At 38.8% G+C, this 21,720-nt stretch overlaps 1 protein-coding gene across 1 annotated transcript; it reads left to right on the forward strand.

Moving 5' to 3' along the window:
* The first annotated feature begins 16,426 nt into the window (after positions 1-16,426).
* Positions 16,427-19,111, forward strand: LOC149389292 (uncharacterized). The gene is made up of 7 exons (XM_089621529.1): positions 16,427-16,627; positions 16,728-16,901; positions 17,007-17,188; positions 17,329-17,434; positions 17,537-17,613; positions 17,710-17,797; positions 18,746-19,111. Exons 1-7 carry the CDS (start codon positions 16,573-16,575, stop codon positions 18,880-18,882), a joined length of 819 nt encoding a protein of 272 aa, XP_089477655.1. The 5' UTR covers positions 16,427-16,572; the 3' UTR covers positions 18,883-19,111.
* Positions 19,112-21,720: the final 2,609 nt, after the last annotated feature.

Below are 21,720 nucleotides of genomic sequence, written 5' to 3' on the forward strand. Positions count from 1 at the left end.
TGTCATGAATAAAGTCATTACTATTATAGTTCTAGACCTCATTATGACACAAGTAAATTGACTGAGCTAACTGTTTCTAAAATTAAATTTAGAAACGACATGCTCGTTCCATTATGTCTCAAACATACCTATTGACATAAGGTATGAGCTCAATGTTGAGGCTATTGACATTGTCTTTAAAAGTACTAATAATTAGACCTTAGACAATGTCGTTTTTCCGAGAATAACTACACGTGTTGTAAACGCTGTAATTTCTGGAAATAGTGAGATACTTAGTTATTTAAATATAGTAGATCCTTAAAGTCCTGTGTATATATTGAATATGAACACGACAAACAAAGATGAACTATAAATAACCAAGTAATGGAAATAGGTCAATAAAGTTCTTATTTAAACACGTTCAATAAATCACACTATAGTAAGTGGTGATGAGATCAAACCATGCAATAGTGCGACCTGTTTTGGCACCAAAGGGATGTACACCTTGATAGGGAGACTTGTTATCTTTAGATATAAAGTCTGTTGTATAATCTAAAGGTATGCGAAGTGTTAATTTGTTCTAAAGTAAATTTATTTACTGTGAACAAATTGAGTTGACCTTAAATGGTAAGTCAAAGATCACTTGCAAAAATGCATGAACTAGAATAATATGAAAATGGGACATATGTCAGATCGACATAAATGATAGAGTATAGATAAAAGTGGGAATCCATATGATGGGAATCTCAATCCTGGGTCAAAGTCTAAACCGTCTATAATGATGGCAAAGAATTAAATTGGCTGAAGGAAACTTATCTTCTCTGGTCAAAGTGGGAGATTGTTGGGAATATTGCCCACTTGAAGATAATGAATAAATGATTGCTAAATTCGATAATAAGATAACTCTATAAGCATTATATGATTAGTGGGTTGAGTTCTAAACAATTAGAATCAATAACAACTATCTTCCATAGCCTCCGTATTAAACTGAGTCACATGCTGGGCACCTGAGTTCGGGCGGTGAGCTAAAACGAGGTCGATGACTGATATACGCCTGGAAAGCTATATCTAAAGTCATAATTGTGGAACACATAGGTGAAGGCTGATCACTATGTGGGAGCATTCTACACTTGTGGTAAGTGTACGACTTGGACATGTCTTGGTTGTAGATGTGTCGTTTAAGGACCGTTACGACACACTAACCGAGGTCACTATGATGGTCACAATGAGACTTGATCTAAATCCTGAAGTGATCATGGACACTGGGTTATGTTACTGAGCTCTTTGACTCATTCGCTAAAAGGCTATTCATGCTAATCACAGCTTATGTCTTGGGAGTTTTCTCAGAGCATAATTCGAGTGGGAAATGATTTACAGATACGGAATCCAGCCTTCCTGAAAGAAGGTTAATGTTCTCTCACCTAATGGTTGATTCCAGAACCGATAGATTGCTAGCACTTTCGAAGTAAGTAACGTTCGAAAGAATCTTTCGCTGGGGAAGCAACAATGCTTAGGGCTGATATGTATCAAGGGAAGTATATTGGAATAAATTGACTTCTCTCGATACGGGTTGAACCTGGAGGATCTTGATCACGAACTGACTATATCAGTGGACACTCGTCACGATGAGTAAATATAATTCTAGTATAAAGGAGAGTTCAGTCTTGGCTTACAAGGTGGAGTATTTGACCAAGATTAGACGAATCGATGAAAAAGAGAAAGGACTATTTCGTCTTTTTCATCGGATTTGTTAAGCTTCTATTACTAGGTCCATAGTCCCCGATTCGGCTCTGATAAAGGCGGATAAGAACTTTCGTATAATAATGTTTATCATTATTAATCTCACTTGCTGTAATTGTGATTGACAGCATTAATTCTGGAAAACGGGTATTCGCAGAATTAAATAAATATTTATGGTAGAATTGTTTATTTATTTTTTGATCAAGTAAATAAACAATTATTAATTATTTGTTTATTGTTGGACCAAGTAAATAAATGATTAATTGGGTTTTAAGCAATTGGGCCTTGCACACATGGAAAAGTCGAATTTGGTTTTTTGGCACTAGGGTTTGCGCAAATCTCCTTGGCCGTGTGCCATCAAGTTCGAAAATATTTTCTCTTTAGTTGTTTAAATAAAGGAGAGAGAATAATATAAGATATTGTCCTATATTCTCTCCTTATTTAAAGGAAAGTATTTAGGAGAATATATTTAAAGGGAAATAATATATTCTCATTTATTATCTCACTAAATAAAATATTCTCTATTTAAATAGAGAATAATATCCCATAGATATTGATCTGATGGATGAGAGAAAAAGTAGGATTCACTTGTTGAGATCCAATGGTCTAGATTAAATCCGCTAGTGTGAACACAATAAAAGGAAATAATATATTCTGGAAGATTCCATGAATATCTCATTTTACTACTATAAATAGGGGTTCATGAGAAGGCAAAAATTAAGGATTTTGACCTAATAATTTCGTGGCTCTCCCTTGGCCGTGCGAAATTTTCTCTCTCTCCCCTCGGAAATTCGTTTCCATTCTTAGTAAAATAAGAGCGAGATCTCGAAACACCTAGTTTCGTGATCTAGTGAGATAAAGACTGTGCCCACTCATCTTTCTTATTCGTCTCGGAGATTACGTTTCGGAAGACTAAGGTGTCATCCTCGAGTCCTTCATCAAGACGACGCAAGGAGTACGTGATTGGTTTAGGAGCGTTCTGTAGCTGAACCGAAAATCAATGTAAGTATTCGTTTTTCGCTCAAATCGGTTGCTTGATAAATATGCTCTCGTGAATTAAATTAATTAAACATAACTAGATCTTGTTAATTATAACCATAATTTAATTAGCTTATGATCAGCGTAATTAATTATTTTTCCGCATTAATATGGTTATATGGTGGAATAATCTCCAACGAGGCGTATCAGAGCGATTGTCCGTGTCTGATACGCGCTCGATTCACCAACACATAGTCAGTCCTCATCACAAGCAATACCACAACCAGCTGGACCCTTACCTCAAACACCCTCAGACCTATCACAGGCTACGCCACAACCAGCTGAACCCTTATTTCAAACACCCTCAGACTCATCTCCCAACCAAAATGTACCTCTCACACATATTCCAACTCACAACATGCAAACTAGATCAAAATCAAGAATTTTTAAACCAAAAGCTCACTTCGCCAGAAATCACCCTATTTTAGTATTGTTTGGTCCATCAGAACCCCCAACAGTCACTCATGCCCTCAAAGATCCATTGTGGACCAAAGCCATGCACCTTGAGCTCGATCCACTAGCCCAAAATCAAACCTGGTCTCTTATCCCCTACACTGGTCAGAATGTGATTGGGAACAAGTGGGTCAACAAAGTGAAGTACAACTCAAATGGCTCGGTACAACGTTACAAGGCACGCTTGGTGGCAAAAAGCTATCGAGAGTTGACTTTTCAGAGACCTTCAGTCCGGTTGTTAAGGCGTGCACGATCAGAATTTTCATCACCTTAGCCGTGTACCATGGCTGGGACATCAAGCAGTTGGATGTCAACAACGCTTTCCTAAATGGCATACTAACTGATGAGGTGTACATGAGTCAACCTGATGGATTCACTGACAAAGCTCGCCCTTCACACATCTGCAAGCTACATCGAGCACTCTATGGACTCAAACAAGCGCCACGAGCTTGGTTTGAGTGCCTCAGCAGTGCTCTGATCGAATGGGGCTTTATGAGTTCTAAAGCTGATACGTCACACTTTGTCTACTCAACTAAGACCACGTATATTTTGCTACTTGTATACGTGGACGATATCTTAGTCACAAGAAACAGTGAAGAGGTCATACAAAGGCTAGTATCTGATCTACACTCCAAGTTTGCCTTGAAACAACTCGGGTCACTTCACTATTTTCTAGGGGTCCAAGCACTCCGAGACTCTTCTGGTCTGTACCTATCACAGAGCAAGTATATTGCTGACTTGCTTGCTAAGCTAAATATGACAGGGGTCAAACCATGTTCCAGCCCTGCGTCCCCGAGTTTGGTCCTCTCGAAAAATAGTGGTGAAACTATAGAGAATCTCTTTCTCTATTGCAACACTATCGGAGCTCTTCAATACGTGACAATCACAAGACTTGACATCAGTTTCATTGTCAACAAACTGAGTCAGTTTCTTCAAGATTTTACTACCACTCATTGGCTTACGTGCAAGAGGGTCCTAAGGTACCTAAAGGGCACAATCTCTGAAGGGCTCCCATTCAGGCCATCTTCCCAACTGTGTATTACTAGCTTCTCTGACTCAGATTGGGCCAGCATTATTGATGACAGATGATCCACTAGCGCTTATTGCATTTACCTAGCTGGTTGTTTAGTTTCTTGGAGCTCACGCAAGCAAGCGGTAGTGGCGCGATCGAGCACCGAAGCTGAGTACAGGTTTCTAGCTCACACTGCTGCTGAGATACTATGGATTCGATCACTGCTTTCAGATTTCCAGGTTGATCTTCCTAGGGCTCTCATCATCTGGTGTGAAAATCTTGGTGCAGCAGCTCTAGCAGCAAATCCGGTGTTTCATGCCAGAACCAAGCATGTGGAAATTGATCTTCACTTCATCCGCGACATGGTTCTTCACCAAAAGCTTGAGATTTGCTATGTTCCTACTGAAGATCAAACAACTGACTTGTTCACTAAGTCACTGACAGTTGCTCGCTTTCTCAAGTTAAAACACAAGCTCCACGTCACCTCCGCGCTGTCCAGCTTGAGGGGGGATAATAGAGTAACTGATGACTCAGCAAATAACTTAGCGTGTAAGGATGACTCAGCTCATTAGTCAAGGCTGAGTCACCAATGATTGACAGGTTGTTAGGCAGTTATGGAAAGTTAGCTATAGATGAGATGTATATGTATTGAATACCTGTTGATGTACAGATTCATTCAGAGAAATAAACAAACAACACTTTACACTCGAGAAGAGAAGAGGCTTTCTCTCTCTCTCAATCATCAATTTTGTTTTCTATCTATCATAAATCATGGCGTTGTCGTAGGCAAAAGGTTCATCCTCAAGAGTGGTCGAGACTGTGCAAGCTGCAACTAAAAGATTGGAAAAGGGCCGGACCTCCTTGTTTTCAGGTCGTGTCTCCTTTCCCATGGCTTTCCTGGGCCACCATCACCTTTTCCATATCCTCGGGCTTCAACATGTTTCACAATGGCTGCGTGGACATGATTATCAACACTACACGCCCGGTGTTCGATTCTTGACTCCTGAGAAAGAGCCATGGCCAAGACTTCTTGAATTGAGATTTCCGAGCCGGTCAATTCATAGCCTTGAAGTTTGTTGTTCACCATTTCCACAAGAATATCATATTCAGACGGGAATCCCCTCATAATAGCCATGATCAACTCATCCTTTGTAATTTCACTGCCGGCAAAGAAGAGAGAATCGGCGATGCTCTATATTTTAGCAAAGAAATCAAATATATAGTGAGAACCTTTCTTTGTGGTTTGTAGTTGAAGCTTGAGAGGCATGATTCTTGCTTTGGACTTTACGACAAAGCGAGCTTCCAATGCCTTCTAAAGTTCATGAGAGGTTCGAATCCGAGTGACGGAACGAAGGATCGTGGTGGAGAGAGAAGAGAGAAGCCAACTGAGAAGAAGCTGATCTTCGCGCAACCAGTGAGCGTACTCTGGATTCGAGATCGAGGTCTTCATACTTTGTTCGTCGATGACTTCATTGAATTGCGGCGGCGGAACTCTGTTTTCGTAGATGAAATCTTGTAGGTTGTGGCCAATGATCGCCGGAAGAACCTGAGTTCTCCAGATCGAGTAGTTTTCTCGATCAAGCTTGATGGAAACGGCTGTGTTCAGCGTGGTGGTGAATCGAGAGTTGTTCACTATCTCCGGCCTTAGATCGGTGTTGATCTGCGTCGATGTGAAGATCCGTCATTCGCCATTGTTGTCGCTCTGATACCAAGATAAACTTTGAGAGATAAAGAGAACGAGAAATTCTGTTTGGATTGAGAGAGTAAATCACTTCTCTCAGATTCTCATTAGATTCAATTGAATTGTACATTGGTATATAAATACAAATCGATATAGCTATAGCTAACAGACTAGTCTAACTAACTTGCCTAACAAACTAACTGCTTCACCAACGTGTCACGTGACTCCATCATTGGCTGGCGCTGGTGACGTGTCTGCTGACGTGGTAGACTATAGTCTATTACTGGGTTATCGAAATCTTTCCTCTCGAGGATGTTTGTGCTGACCTGAAACGTTACACCCAGCCGATTCATGCACTAGCAAGTGTATACACTCTCGCAAAGAGATAGTACATGGCCAAAAGCAAAGATAGCGTTGTCAAATGGGCGACTCTGAGGATAGTGGCTTTTAAAGCGGGGTGGTTCGATAACCAAGAGTACACCGTAAGGGTCGACGCGCTGAGAGATGCCTTAGAAGTCTTTGAGGCAGACACTGAAGAGATTGTGAAGCATATAGACCGTGCACGAAAGATTTGTTCTTTTGTTCCTTTATTGTCGGAGTTCTGTTTCCGCACATACGGCTCTGCCTACTTGATTAGTAACTCGGTTGAATTCATTGCGATAGCAATCAAGTTCACGAGATCGTCGGGGCTCGGTGAAATTCTCGATTACCTACCTCCCGTTGCTCTATACGGCCACGCTCTGCAATGGATCGAAGTCAAGAGACCAATGCTGGTGCTGAGGAATGAAAAGGCGAGTAAATATATCTCGTGTGTATTTCTGGAGAGGGCTAAAGGGGGCCCGACTGGACAGGCTGTCATCACGTCAGCCTATTTGATCATAAGATTAGTGGAAACTGGAAATTGGTGGAGTGAGATCAAGAGGATTGGAGGGTACGATGATGTGGTGCTCAATGAGGTCGCAGGGAGTATCATGGAGAATCCATGGAAGTACCATATGTTATCGGCGTTGTACAGTTTGGAAGGTCTGAGCGAAGAATAGACAAGGCGTGTGAAAGAAGCGCAAGGTTTGGCGATTATGATTGCTCTAATTTTGAAGGCCTTTTGAGATACGATGATGAGGTCGAGCTCGCTCGGAAAAAGGGATTGCGTTGAAGAAGTATGCTAAGAAGAACTCACTTTTTTATCGACATGCCGTGAATGCATTCAGACTCGCACTGCGATCTGAGAATGAGCTTGTTTCGGAAACGGTTATTGTGGAGCGTATCTTCTTAGTGGATGCGATACTTGTTGCTCGAGTTCAAGCACTGCTGGCGAATGGATGCCTCACGGTCATGGATTTATTTCCTATAGCTTATTTTGCAGTTTTACTTTGGGATTCTGAATTACTTGTGATACACTCTATGTTTGCTTGGGCACATTAGTTTTGTTTCTAGACGTATATGGGTATTATGGAACAAGCAATATTAAGGAGATGGCTCAGAAACAATCCCATAGCGTTTGCTATCTTGTTCTGGGTTTTGTAAATTACTTGTGATGGACGTTTTGTTTGCTTGTTTTGATTCTAGACGTTGGAATTTTATGGTTTAATTGTGTATGATTTTGTTGATGTATGGAAAGTTGTTCCATTTGGGTATTTCTCATAATGAAAATTAAAATAAAATATCTAGCCACCATCTTCAGTCAGTGTAGTGTGTATACGATACTTCTATCTCTCTCTCTCTATCTCTCTCTCCCTCTCTCTCGCTCTCTCTCTCTCTCAAATTTGCATTTATTTTTTAAAATAAAATATCTAGCCAGACAATTCTCTGTTTAATGTGTATACGATACTTCTCTCTCTCTCTCCCTCTCTCTCTCTCTCTCTCTCTCTCTCTCTCTCTTTCTATCTCTCAAATTTGCCTTTATTTTTTAAAATAAGAATTCTTAAACTTAAATACATATTAACTTGTGATTCAGATTTCAGATACATAAATATATATTTAAAAAGTTTAATTTTTAATTGGGACGTGGTCTCCACGTGGGTCTTTTCTTGTAGTGTACATTTCTAGAGCAAAAAAATGAATCCTATTAGGAGATTGACTCAAGGTCACTGAGATTGCCTCACCAACGCCACATCAGCATCACTCAGGACAGCTAGGCTGGCATGAGTGTGTGCAGCAATAGAAATGGATGCTAGCGTGCGCAGGAAGGTACTTGAAGCCGGAAAGTTAGAGAATTCAGAAAAAGATTTTTCAAAGCTCGATCTCACTCGTGAGTCGTTTATCGCTTTATAGCGTTAGACTCGAGACGATCAGCTTACGTGCATCAGAAGCAAGCGTCAGTTAGAATAAACTACACTAGAGTTAGGTAGTTAGAGTTATGTAACTAGAGTTAAAAGTTAGTTACAAGTTAGATTTAAAGATTGTAATTCATATAAACTTTGTTCATTAACACAGAGTAATGTAATGAAGAAAATCGTTCCAAAACCCGTCTTCATTCATTTCTCTCTCTAGATTGTTTCTCTATCATGGTATCAGAGCGGATCGATTCAGGAATGACCTCTGAATCCGATCAGGGTAATCATCTCTTCACTCCGATCGTCTTCAATCATCCAATCGCGTCAAAGCTCGATCAACTGAATTTCATTTCATGGCGGAGACAAGTCAAGCTCGCGATAATAGGTCATCGTCTTCAAAATTATATGTCCACTTCCTACAGAACTCCGGCAAAATTCGTCACCGATGATGCTGAAAAAGCAGATCTGATCAATCCAGAATATTTGGATTGGGATCAGCAAGATAAGTTGATTCTTTCATGGCTCATTGCATCGATTAGTGATAACCTTTGTCTCTCGTATGATCAACTTGTGAGTCAACTGCACAATTGTGGAAGAATCGGAGTGAGTTCTATAGCTCTCAAGTCAGAGCTAAGGTCTCTCAATATAGAACTACATTGAGGAACACAAGGAAACAAGATAACTCTATCAATGAGTACTTGTTGAAGATTCGAAACTGCATTGATTTACTAGCTCTTGTAGGTCACAAGACATACTCCAAAGAACACAGTGATGTGATTCTAGAAGGTCTTTCAAGTGAATATGAGACATTTGTAACCTTGATCAATCTCAGAGTTGAACCTATGAATGATCTAGAGGCACTACTGTTATCTCATGAAGCTATGTTGGAGAAGAAGCAATCTGAGACTGAAGGTTTGTCAAATGCAATGGCAAACTATACAAGATATGGATCACAAACCAAGAGACCTTTCTTCAACAACAATCAAGGTTAAGCTTCATACGATCCTTATTCTCCGCAGTTGAGATTGCCTAATCAGAGTGGCTATGGCGATCGAGGAAGTCAAAGTTATAGAGGAGGAGGAGCTCAAGGCTCACAACAAAGAGGAATAGGTCGTCATGGCTTCAATTCTGGTCGAGGATCCTGGCAAAATCGAATCCAATGTCAGTTGTGTGGCAAAACTGGACATTTGGTGATGCAATGCTTCTATCAATTTGACCAATCCTTCTTAGGACCTATACAGCTTCAACAACAACAATAACATGATTCAAGGCAATGTAGCTCAAATGCAAACCTATCCGGATCAGTTTGTTCAGTCTGATGCCTCTACAAGTCACTCAGGAAATGGATTCTTTGATGAGTCCAATCTCTACTCCATGAATGTCTCTGCTCAGAATGTCCAAGAATCTAATTGGTTTCCAACTTCAGATGATTCAGAGTGGTTTCCAGAATCAGGAGCAACTAACCATATAACATCTGATGGTGGAAATCTCAACAGCAAGTCAAAGTATCATGGAGGAGAACAAGTTCACATGTGAGATGGTAAAGGTTTAAATATTCATTATGTTGGTCAATCTAAATTTCATTCTCATTACTTGCCATCTAGAACCTTACATCTTAAGCAACTGCTACATGTCCCACAAATCACCAAGAATTTACTCAGTGTTTCCAAATTTGCTGGTGATAACAATGTTATTTTTTAATTTGGTCCTAATTTGTGTTTTGTGAATGACATCACCAGCAAAGCTACACTCATGAACGGTGAAATCAAAGGAGGCCTCTATGTTTTTAACTCTACACAACTAAACCTCAAGCCAAGCTAGGTAACTGAAAATCAAGTCCAAGTAGAGCCATCTATAGAAGTCCAAGTGTGTTCAACCAACCTAAATTCTTTGTTGTTTCCTGTCATTAATAGATGCGTTAATCACACGTAAAACTCCTATTTTCCGAGCCTAAAACCAACGAGTCCTCGAGGATTTTAATTGTTTTTAGAGTGTTTTGATGGATTTTCAGGTCTATGTGGGTTTTACTAGTGTTCGGAGTCTCACCATGGAAAAATAAGCTAATCGGAGTCAAAACGGAGCAAAAACCAAGAAAAGAAGCGAAGGAAGCAAATTTTCCAACTCCGCGCGTCGTACGGAGTGGAAAATCTGCACCTTAAAAATACAGAGTCTTACGCGCAGAAGCAAAAACAGGACCCCGCGGCGCACAAGGTGAAGCGTACGCCGGCGGGCGGTCCTCGTGTCAGACTTCGTTCTCATCAATTTTTAAAGCGATTTTCAGCCATTGGATGCGATTGAAAGGCCCACATTGCTCCGAAAATAAGCCTCTTCAACCTTAAAAAGACAAATACTTTCAGACTAAGGCATGCAAGGCTTGAGACATTTTGGAATCTATAAAAAAAAACAACTTTTCATTTTTCTATTTTTCTTCTTCTCCTAAGTTTTTCCAGAGTTTGTTCATACTTTGTGGCTCAATTTTGAAGACAAGGATTGAGTTCCTGAGTTCTACCATTGCTAAAATCTTAATCAGTGTTCTATTCTCTATCTCTTACTCTTTTTAATTCAAGTTTTCCATATGTTTATGATGTCTTTTGCTCTATTGTTCTTGTGTTCATCTTTGTGTACAATTATTGTTATTGGTATCAACATGAACTAATCTCATATAGGGCTATGGTGTAGCGGGTTCATAACGATGTAGGGTCCACCTCATTAGAATTACTAACTTGTTGTTATTCTCATCACTTTTACTTAGTCCAAAACCATGCTTAATGCTAGTATGAATGTCATGAACTCATGCTTGATTTATGTTCGATTCTAATGCTTGAGAAATATTAGGTTGTTGTGCTTTTGTTTTAGGTTACTAGAATACATTACTAGGCTAGACATAGCTAGGCTTTTTAGACTCGTGTGAATACTCTAGATTTTAATGTTTGCCGTGCTTGTTAGGAGTTGAAATCGAGAGATTAAATTCCGATATCAGTTTAGGTTGTTAGATGCTCGAGAGAGATTTATCAATACTATTAAAGTGAGTATGAGTAGTAAAATGTGTGAACCTCAATAGCTTGTTTTTTTTTTCTTATTTCAGCGAATCCAAATCGTATCGTGAACTCGTGAACCATAGTCCTTCCCTTCATCCATTAGAAATTTCGTGTTATCTAATTGTTTAATTTTTTGACTTGTTAATGAATTTTTGTGACAACAATTCCATCAACTATCTTTAGTTCTATATTAGCTTGTGATCATCGGATTTCTTATTTATCTAATCCTTGTGGGATTGACTCGTTCTTACAATTTATTACTATTGCGACCACGTGCACTTGCGCGTGCGAGAATTTTCGCAACAGTCATGTAGCATCTTCAACACCTTCTTTTAAAATCTGGCACAAAAGACTAGGTCATTGCTCATAAATGTACTCAAGTCTGTTTTACAATCCTGTAATGTAAAACATATCAATAAAATGCCAAATTATGTGCGCTCATCTTGTTTTCTTGGTCAATTTCATAAATTTCCTTTCTCAAAATCACAAACTGTCTTTACCAAGCCACTTGAAATGATACACACTGACATATGGGGACCTTCACCAACTGTTTCTACCTATGGTTACAATTATTATATCCATTTTGTAGACAATTTTTCTAGGTACACATGGGTATATATCTTAAAAGCAAAATCTGAAGCTCTAAACTCCTTCAAACATTTCAAAACTCAAGTAGAGCTACAGCTAGGTGTCAAAATCAAAGCCATTCAATTTAATGGAGGTGGTGAATTCAAAGCTTTCACTTCTTTTCTTGATGAGTCTGGTATAGTTCATCATATTTCATGTCATCATGTTCATGAGCAAAATGGTCTTGCTGAGAGAAAGCATAGACACATAGTAGAGACAGCATTATCTCTACTTGTTCATGCTTCTTTACCTTTCAAATTCCGGGATGAAGCTGTAAGAACTACTGTTTTAATAATCAATAGACTACCAACTTATGTCCTTGATCACAAAATTCCTCTGCAAGTATTTCAAGAAAAATCATGTTTTCACTAGTCTCAAAACCTTTGGGTGTCTATGTTATCCTGATCTAAGACCCTACAACAAACACAAGTTTGATTTCAAGTCAAAACCATGTACCTTTCTAGGGTATAGTCTATGTCACCAAGGTTACAAGTGTATGTCCAAAATAGGAAGAATTTTCATTGCTAGAAATGTGATCTTTGATGAAACTCAGTTTCCTTATGCTAAGTCTGATCTTATTCCTCTCAAGCCTCAGACTCAGTCTCAACCCTCAATTCCCTTATGTGTCATACCTCATCACCCAATTGTCAATGCTCTTCATGTAACCCAGAGCCTACATCTCTTGTATCCATGCCTGTAACTGAGACTGAATTGGCTGATCAATCTAATGTTTATGCTAACCCTACCTCACCAGTTCTATATGAGCATGTTCATGATCAAGGTCAGGTTCCAGATGACTCAAGAGCTCTTGTTACAGTTGCTCAGACTCCACTCCAAGTATCAGGTGATCATGTTGGTTCAGCAAGCCAAAACAATCACTCAATGGTCACAAGGTCCAAGAATGGGATACACAGACCAAAGGCATATCTGCTTACTAGAGAACCTGCAACAGCAAAGGAGGGTCTTCTACATGAATAATGGAAGCAGGCTATAACCAATGATTATCTGCCTTTACTAAGGAATAATACTTGGAGATTAGTGGACTTGCCACCTGACAGGAAGCCAATAGGCTGTAAATGGGTGTTCAAACTTAAAGAGAATCCAGATGGTTCTATCTACAAGCACAATGCCAGACTAGTAACTCAAGGTTTTCATCAAGTGGCAGGCTTTGATTTTTCAGAAACCTTCAGTCATGTTGCAATACCTCCCACTATCCGGATCCTCTTGTCTATAGCCATCAACAGTAATTGGAAAATTCACCAATTAGATGTGAATAATGCTTTTCTCAATTGGGACTTAAAGGAGGAGGTTTACATGACTCAGCCTTTTGGTTTTGAAGGTAACAATCATCCATCAGCTGTGTGTAGGTTGATCAAATCTATATATGGGTTAAAGCAAGCACCTAGAGCTTGGTTGGACAAACTGCATACTGCTCTCATTAGTCAACGATTTAGGAGTGCAAAGACAGATCATTCAATATTTATGCTTCATACACCAACCTTTCAGATCTTCATCTTGGTCTATGTGGATGACATCTTGATCACAGGGACAATGAGAGTGCAACTCAAGATCTGATCCTAAGACTAAACAAGCAGTTCTCACTTAAAGATTTGTGTGAGATCAACTACTTCTTGGGGGTCAAAGTTCAGAAAAATGAAGAGGGATTGTTTCTGAGCCAAGCTAAATACATCAAGGATCTACTGATAAAGACTAAAATGCATCAGTCAAGGTCATGCTCAGCTCCTTTGACTTTTGGTCATAAATTCCTGGACTATGGCAGCAATCCAGTTGAGGATGTTCACTTCTACAAAAGCACAATTACAGCCCTGCAATATGTCACCATTACTAGACCTGGCTTATAGTGTCAATCGTGTATGCCAATTCATGCAGCAACCACTAGGATCACTGGAAGGCCGTAAAAAGGATCCTCGGATACTTGGCTGGCACAGTGGATCATGGTCTTCACTTAACTCGCCATTCTGATCCATCTAAAGCTCTCACTTTGAGTAGCTTTAGTGATGTAGATTGGGGGTCTGATGCCATTAATAGAAGATCCACCTCAGGTCATGTTCTTTTCTTGGGTAACAACCCCATCTCTTGGCAATCAAAGAAGCAACACATAGTCTCTAGGTCTTCTGCTGAAGCTGAATATAGAAGTCTAGCATCGCTTGTGGCTGAAGTTACTTGGACACAACACTTAGTGATGGAGCTTCATATCAGTTCTCCTCAACCTCCAGTTCTTTGGTCTGATAATATTAGTGCAGTACTCTTGGCTGCTAATCATGTGCTTCATGCGAGGACAAAGCACATTGAGCTTGATCTTTACTTTGTCAGAGAAAGAGTTCAGAACAAGTCTATCAAGGTTCGGCATGTTCAGGCGTTGATCAAATTGCTGATATACTCACCAAGCCTGTTTCAAGCTTGGCGTTCGGTCTCATGACATCCAAGCTCAAGGTCCTCAGCTTGAGTACCATGAACTTGAAGAAGAGGGGGGGGGGGGGGGACTCAAGGTCACTGAGATTGCCACATCAGCATCATATAGGACAGGTAGGCTGGCGTGAGTGTGAGCAGCAATGGAAATGGATGCTAGCGTGCGCAGGAAGGTACTCACATAAACGATCAGCTTAAATGCATCAGAAGCAAGCGTCAGTTAGAATAAACTACACTAGAGTTAGGTAGTTAAGAGTTAATGTAACTAGACTTAGAAGTTAGTTACAAGTTAGATCTGAAGATTGTAATTCATATAAACTATGCTCAATAACACAGAGTAATGTAATGAAGAAAATCGTTCCAAAACCCGTCTTCATTCATTTCTCTCTCTAGATTGTTTCTCTATCAAATCCTTCCGTGAATCGTGTAGTACATAGATGAACTCACGTTGGAACCAGAGGGATCAACGTGCCAGCCTACAGAAATATAATTTTTTTAAGAAAAATTAGACGAACTAGCCATGTCCAAACGTTTAGATTGCAAAATAGCCAACCTTTGAGAAACTTTTGCAGAATAGCCAATATGGGTGAGCTGGCAAATCAGACGTGTTTTTTCTACCTAAACTGCCCTTATTCTTTTTTTGACGTTGGTTTTATATAAACTGAAAGAATCAAAATGAAAAAGTCAACCAATGATCCACTTTTAATGTTTGTTTAACTGAATTTCCACGTTTAATCATAGAAAATATACACGTTCAGATTTGAAGAGACTTTTCCCTCACGCCCAGCCAAACGCTCAGTCCCGTGCGCGATAGCGCGCCCCGTCTCGTGCGCAGCACCGGCCTCGCTCGCCGGCGTCCCAGCCGTCCCAGCGCTGGGCCTATCCTGGTTGGGGGCTCCCTCCTCGGCGATCCTGCGCGCCAACGCCTTGGGCGGGCTCGGCTGCCTGCAGAGCCTGGTCGGCCGCGCCGCCGGCCACGCCGGGTGAGGCCCAGTCGCCCGGAGGAGCATCGCCTGAGCCCACAACCTCGATGAGAAGGGAAGACTTATCTTGATCTCCGGAGAGCGCATTCCCCCTGCCCCCGCAGTGGCCGTCGACGCCACCGGTGCCGCGCCGTCGTCCACCCAGGTGTTCACGGCCGAGAGGTCGCCTTCACTAATGACCATCACTCGTGTCATGGAAGCACCAAACCCCAAGGTATTGAATCAGGTATTGAACGATTTATAGGTTTTTGTTATCTGTTTTTATGTTTGATATTTGTACAGGAATTAAAGATCTTGTTTTCAATCATGTTAATTTCTGGTAATTCTTGTTAATTGGTGTTGACGATCTGGTGTTAATTCTTGTTAATTTCTGTTAATTCTTGTTAATTTCTGTTAATTCTTGTTTTCAATCCTGTTAAAGATCTTGTTTTCAATGATGTTAATTTCTGTTAATTCTTGTTAATTTCTGTTAGTTCCTGTTTTCAACCCTGTTAATTTCTGTTAATATCTGTTAATTTCAATCGCCGGTCTCGCTTCAAATTTTTTTTGTTTGACTTTGTTTTTGAATTTTTTCTCGTGCGGTGTAGGTTTGATTGCGTCTTGCTTGGCATTTATCACGCCGGATTTGTTAGATACGCATTTATCACGGTGGATTTTTTTAGTTGCCATTCATTGATTCAAATTTTATTTCTTTCTTGTTTTGGACGCTGGAATTTGATTTGATATTATTTAAATGAAGGGCAAATTTGTATTTATTAACCGTTAATGTGGTATATTGGCTACACATTAAAAATAAACCAAAACTTGACTATTTTGACAATTACAACGTTTGACTTTGTTATTTAGCTCGGGCTCCCATTTTTTAATCTGGTTATGTATCTGGAAATTATTTGTATTTCATTGTTTATCTATCAAATCCTTCCGTGAATCGTGTACTGCAGAGATGAACTCACGTTAGAACCAGAGGGGTCAACGTACCAGCCTTCAGAAATAGAATTTTTTAATCTGGTTATGTATCTGGAAATGATTTGTATTTCATTGTTTATTATACAATAATTGCTTTGCTTTTTTTTTTTTAATTACGGAAAATTGTTTTGCTTTGTCTAATTCAAGATGATAAGGCATGATAAACACGCAGCTTATAATACACTATAAACTATAAAGAGCCAGTCTGTCATTGTCAGTGTCCTTATCGCGAAAGTCAAAGACAAAGACAATCACATAAGCATTTTCCCAAACTATCTTATTTGTTCATCTTGATCTTACCGCGAAACTCAAAGACAATCACAGAAGATTTTTCCTTCGCAATCGGAAAATCATGAAGCTCACACCAGGAATGTCAGCTTTCGTCACCGGCGGAGCTTCTGGAATCGGTACGGTTCTCTCTCTCTCTCTCTCTCTCTCTCTCTCTCTCTCTCTCTCTCTCTTATCCGGATAGGATTGGTGATTGTGAAATTCGGTGCTTGCTTGCAGGAAAAGCTCTGTGTTTGGCTCTGGCAGGCAAAGGAATATTCGTGACGGTGGTTGATTTCGCAGAAGACAAAGGCAACGAAGTAGCGAGTCTTGCTCAGAAAGAGAATTCCAAGTTCCACTCTGGTTTGGGCTTCCCGTCCGCTTTGTTCCTCAAATGCGACGTCACAAACTCAAGCGAGTGAACATTCGTGTTATAATTATTGTTATGAAATGAAACTCTGTTTGGCAAGGCATCACGTTAACTTTCATTTTCGTTTTGTGTTTTTGTTTTGGGGGCAGAGGAATTACATTCTGCGTTCGAGACACACGTGGCGACATACGGCGGATTAGATATCTGTATTAACAACGCAGGAATTTATACTTTTGTGCCGTTTGACGAAGACGAGAGTGATGGTAGTTCTACTTGGAGACGCACTCTTGATGTCAATGTTGTTGCAGTTGTTGAATGTACTCAAATCGCGGTAATGTTGCTTTGGATTTGGTTCGTTGTGAATCTCCAGTTTTAAGTAGGAATTTCTCTTGTATTCTATTAGTTATTGGATTGTCAATTAAGGCATGGCTTCTTGTTAGAAGTTGTTTTAAGTGTTTTATATATGAACAGATCAAAATAATGCGAGAAGCAAAGAAGCCTGGCACGATCGTCAATTTGGCATCTGCAGCGGGTCTTTATCCAATGGAGTTGGACCCAATATACCAATGTTCTAAAGGTTAGATTTCAACTTTATGCGATTAATTACTTTATGTTCTTAACATGCTAATCTTCATTAGTTTTGTGGATAATGAAGTTTTTTTTTTTTATGGTGTTTTAGGGGGTGTTGTTTTGTTTACCAGAGCACTTGCTCATCTCAAAAATCAAGGGATTCGGATTAACGCGCTGTGCCCTGAAGTAAGTACTCAATTTAAACTCAAATCGATCGTGAATTAGAAGAAATGGTTATTTATAGAAAACGTGGCTCAATGAACTATGACTCTTTTTATGCAGTTTATAGAGACTGATCTGGGTTTAAAGGTGGGACCAGAAGTTACCAATCCACTGGGTGGATATATTCCAATGGAAATACTAATTGAAGGTGTGGTTTCCACTTTTTTTTCTTTCCTTTTTTTTTTTTCCCCAAAAACTATGCTTCCCTTGATATGAAGTTCCACCTGTAAACTAGCTATTAAGTTAATGTTGATTTTTTTAAAAATTGGAAGTTAATGTTGATGAACTTTTACCATTTTACTTTTTTAGGTGTTAATAGCCAAATAAACTTAAGCTTTTACAAAATAGCTTAGGGGCCGTTTGGTTTAGTTTTCTAAACTCGTTTTCTGTTTTTAAATTCTGTTTTCTGATTCTAATTTTTAAATTTAAAAAACAGATTTAGAATTACGTTTCAGAATATTTTAAATGTTGTTTGGTTATGTTTTTCATTCAATTGTATAGAGATAAAACAGAAAACAACTTTTCATTGTTTTCTGTTTTCTAAACAAATTTCAAAGAAAACAGAAACATGATTCTAAATCTGTTTTATGAATTTATAACCAAACAGTTTTTCTAAAACTGTTTTCTAGAATTTAGAATCAGAAAACAGAAAACAAAAATAGAAAAGTTAACCAAACAGGGGCTTAGATTTGCCAAAAATTAATTAAATAGACAAAATTTATTAAAATGTGAAAGTATGAGCTTTCAATAAACTTTTTTATCCTATGATTAAACTTTTTCAAAGTGATGTAAAATAAAAAATTTGACAACATAATTAATTGATAAAATGTAAAAAAATTTCTAATCAATTAATTTCAAATACCTATTTGGTATCATTTTTCATATTTAATATATGCAAAAAGATCTTCTTTTGACAAGCTTTAAAGTTGATTCACCGATAACAAATTTGTATTGACAAAACTTGGGTTTCTAAGCATCATAAAAGGCTATAAATAACAACTATAATTGAAATATTTGAAAACTAGCCAATTTATTTTAAAAAGCAGAAAAAAAAAAAAAAAATTTAAAGCACCTAACAAATTATTGTCATCTTTAGGGGCTTTTGAGCTGATCACCAACGAGGATAAAGCTGGTGCGTGCATGTGGATAACAAATCGCAGAGGAATAGAGTATTGGCCAACTCCCAGTGAAGAAGCAAAATACTTGGTTCCACAAATTCAACCCAAGGATTAAATATGGGATGTGATCACGTGCATTTACATTACTTGCAAGTATTTTTCTTTGTATTAAGAACGAATGAATCAATTTTATTCAAGCATATTATTAATCGCATTTTGAATTAGCATTCAGAACCGTCTGTGGTTCGATTTAGGGCCGGATCTTATGACTGCACGTAGGTTAGACGTGGTGAAGTTTTTCTCGTCACGTCGTCTTTATCTCGTCAATAAATCTCCTTTTTGCTTCTCGCGTTCGTCATACTTGTCGTTCTCGTCATGTTTTTCATGGTCTTTGGATCTTCATGTCTTCGGGTTCTTGAATCTTTGGGTCTTCGAGCTTTCGAATGTTCAAGTCTTCGGGACTTCGCGTTCTTTGTGTTCTTCGGATCTTTGAGTCTTCGGATCGTCGAGTCTTCGGGTCTTCGAATCTTTGAGCTTTGGATCTTCTGCGTTCTTTTTGTTCTTCACGTTTGTCATGTTCTTTGTAGAGCTCTTGAGCCATAGCCTCCTCGAGTCTTCAATCCTTTGAACCTCCCTTCAAAGCCTTACCTTCAACCCGTGAAACCTCTTCCGAGATCTTGCCTTCAGCCGTTAAAACCTCTTCCGAGACCTTGCCTTCAACCCGTTGATCTTCTCTCTGAGTCTTCACATCATCTTGTTCTTCGCGTTAGTCGTCGAGTCTTCAGATCTTGGAGTTGTTATTGGATCTTTAATTCCTTCGTGTTCCCCGTCGAGCATTCAAATCCTCACACCTTCACCTAAGCACAAGAAAACGTGAATATAGAGGGACGCGGATGGTTTTTCCTCGGCGCGTGCTCTGACGCTCAACATTAGCCGTGTTTTATTATATTCTTGGTGAACGATTCGTGCTCGTCTCTATATTTTTTAGGGAGAGAAAGTTGTGTGTCAATTGTGTAGAGTTTTGATAAGTTGAGAGAACTTACTTTGAGAGACAGTTGACAGGGGTATTTATAGAGTCTTGATGCTTGTCTTGGTTATGAGTTGAAGGCAATAGAGGTTGGAGGCGAGTTTTTTCTTGTGGCAAGTGAAGTTAGCGGCAAAGGCTCTCCTGAATGGTGCCCAGTTGGAGGCCATGATGGTTGGAGGCAAGCCATGGGGTTGGCGGCACAAGGAGGCATTCATTAGGTGGAGTTGGCGGCAAAGGAAGGAGTTGGCGGAAAGACTTGTTTGGTGGCCAAAATGCTTTGAATGCAAAGCTTATTTTTTGGCCAAAATGGGTTGATGGCAAGGCTTATTTCATGGCCAAAATGAGTAAAAAGGCAAAGTTCATTTGGTGGCCAAAATGAGTTGAAGGCAAACCCTATTTAGTGCTCATTTGCTGACGAAAATGAGTTGAAGGTAAAGCTCATTTGGGGACCAAAATGAGTTGAAGACAAACCTTGTTCAGTGGCCAAATTGGGTTGAAGGTAAACCTTGTTCAGTGGCCAAATTGGGTTGAAGGCAAAGCTCATTTGGTGGCCAAAATGAGTTGAAGGCAAATCTTGTTTAGTGGCCAAATTGGGTTGAAGGCAAAAGTCAGGTTTAAGGTGAAACTTGAGTTGAAGGCAAGATCCGGGTTGAAGGCAAGCGTTAGTTTGAACGCATGGCCCGGGTTGAAAGCAAGCGTCAGGTTGAAGGCAATACACGGGTTAAAGGCAAATATCAGGTTGGAGGCAAGAGGCAAGGTTGACTAGAGGTTTGACCAGAAGACTTTGCTTGTGGGCTTATGTTTATGTATAAACTTGTCTTGTCGTTTTTGTTCTCGGATGTCATTTTTACTTTGTAAAATTGACGTCATTAGCACATATGTTTATTGAGCGGAAGGGAATTTCACATCTTGTTGTACATCTTGGTTATGTAACATATGTCGGATTCTTAATTTTTTTTATCAAGAGCGTAAACTAGTAATTTTATTTAGTTTATTGTGTGTCTACTATAAATATTCATTATTAGTATTTTGAGGAGAGGAGGTTATTTTTTATTAGTTTTTTAAGTCATCACTAAGTACTAACCTCCTTTGTCGCCATTCACTAAGTTAATTTATTTTCTCTAATAGTAAGATAGTGTAGCGAGGGATAGAGTTCACCTCTTAAATTGTTACCCAGTGCTTTTTTTTTTATGCATCTTGAAGACAAAGTGTTTTTTTTTTTTTTTTTTTGAAGGGGTGTGTAATATTAGACCTTTAATATTATATGGAAATAAATTAGTCACATTTTTAGCTATTTTATTATATTTAGTATATTTCCTAGATAATATCCCACGTCTCGTACCACATTATTATACCTACCGGTAATAGGGTCTTGCGAAACTTCTCAGTAGACATTACAAAGGGTGATATCTTATAAAGTATAACTAGTTGTCAGATATATACTGTATTTGAAATTTGAAATGATAGAAAATATTGTGAAAAGCATTAGAGATCGTATTTATAACAAAATTTCTTATCAATGAAAATTGGAGGAATGAGTCTCAGTGGTTAAATTTGAATTTGTTATCCCCAACACCTATCATTGTATTGGATTTACTTTATCTTTATCTTTGAATTATTGTCTGATGGATACACTACTAAAAAATGATCAATCACTCATTGAACAATGAATCTCGAGATTGAATTTTCTCATCTTTATCTTTGCAATAGAGAAATAAATTCTTATTTTATGCATTTTTTTTTTACATATTTTGATCAATATGAAGAAAAAAAATGAGCAAATTGGTAAAATACAAAAGTAACAAAAGTATAAACTATAATCATAAGAAAAATATAATTAAAAAAAATATACTCGAAATATTTTTTAAGAACATATAAAATAGATACAGATTAGAGGTAAGATACTCGTACAAAAATGACACATCA

Source organism: Urtica dioica, chromosome 8 (genome assembly GCF_054948205.1).
Source record: "Urtica dioica subsp. dioica isolate 48M chromosome 8, U.dioica_male_clone48M_v1_H2, whole genome shotgun sequence".
In the NCBI taxonomy this organism is placed as follows: domain Eukaryota; kingdom Viridiplantae; phylum Streptophyta; class Magnoliopsida; order Rosales; family Urticaceae; genus Urtica; species Urtica dioica.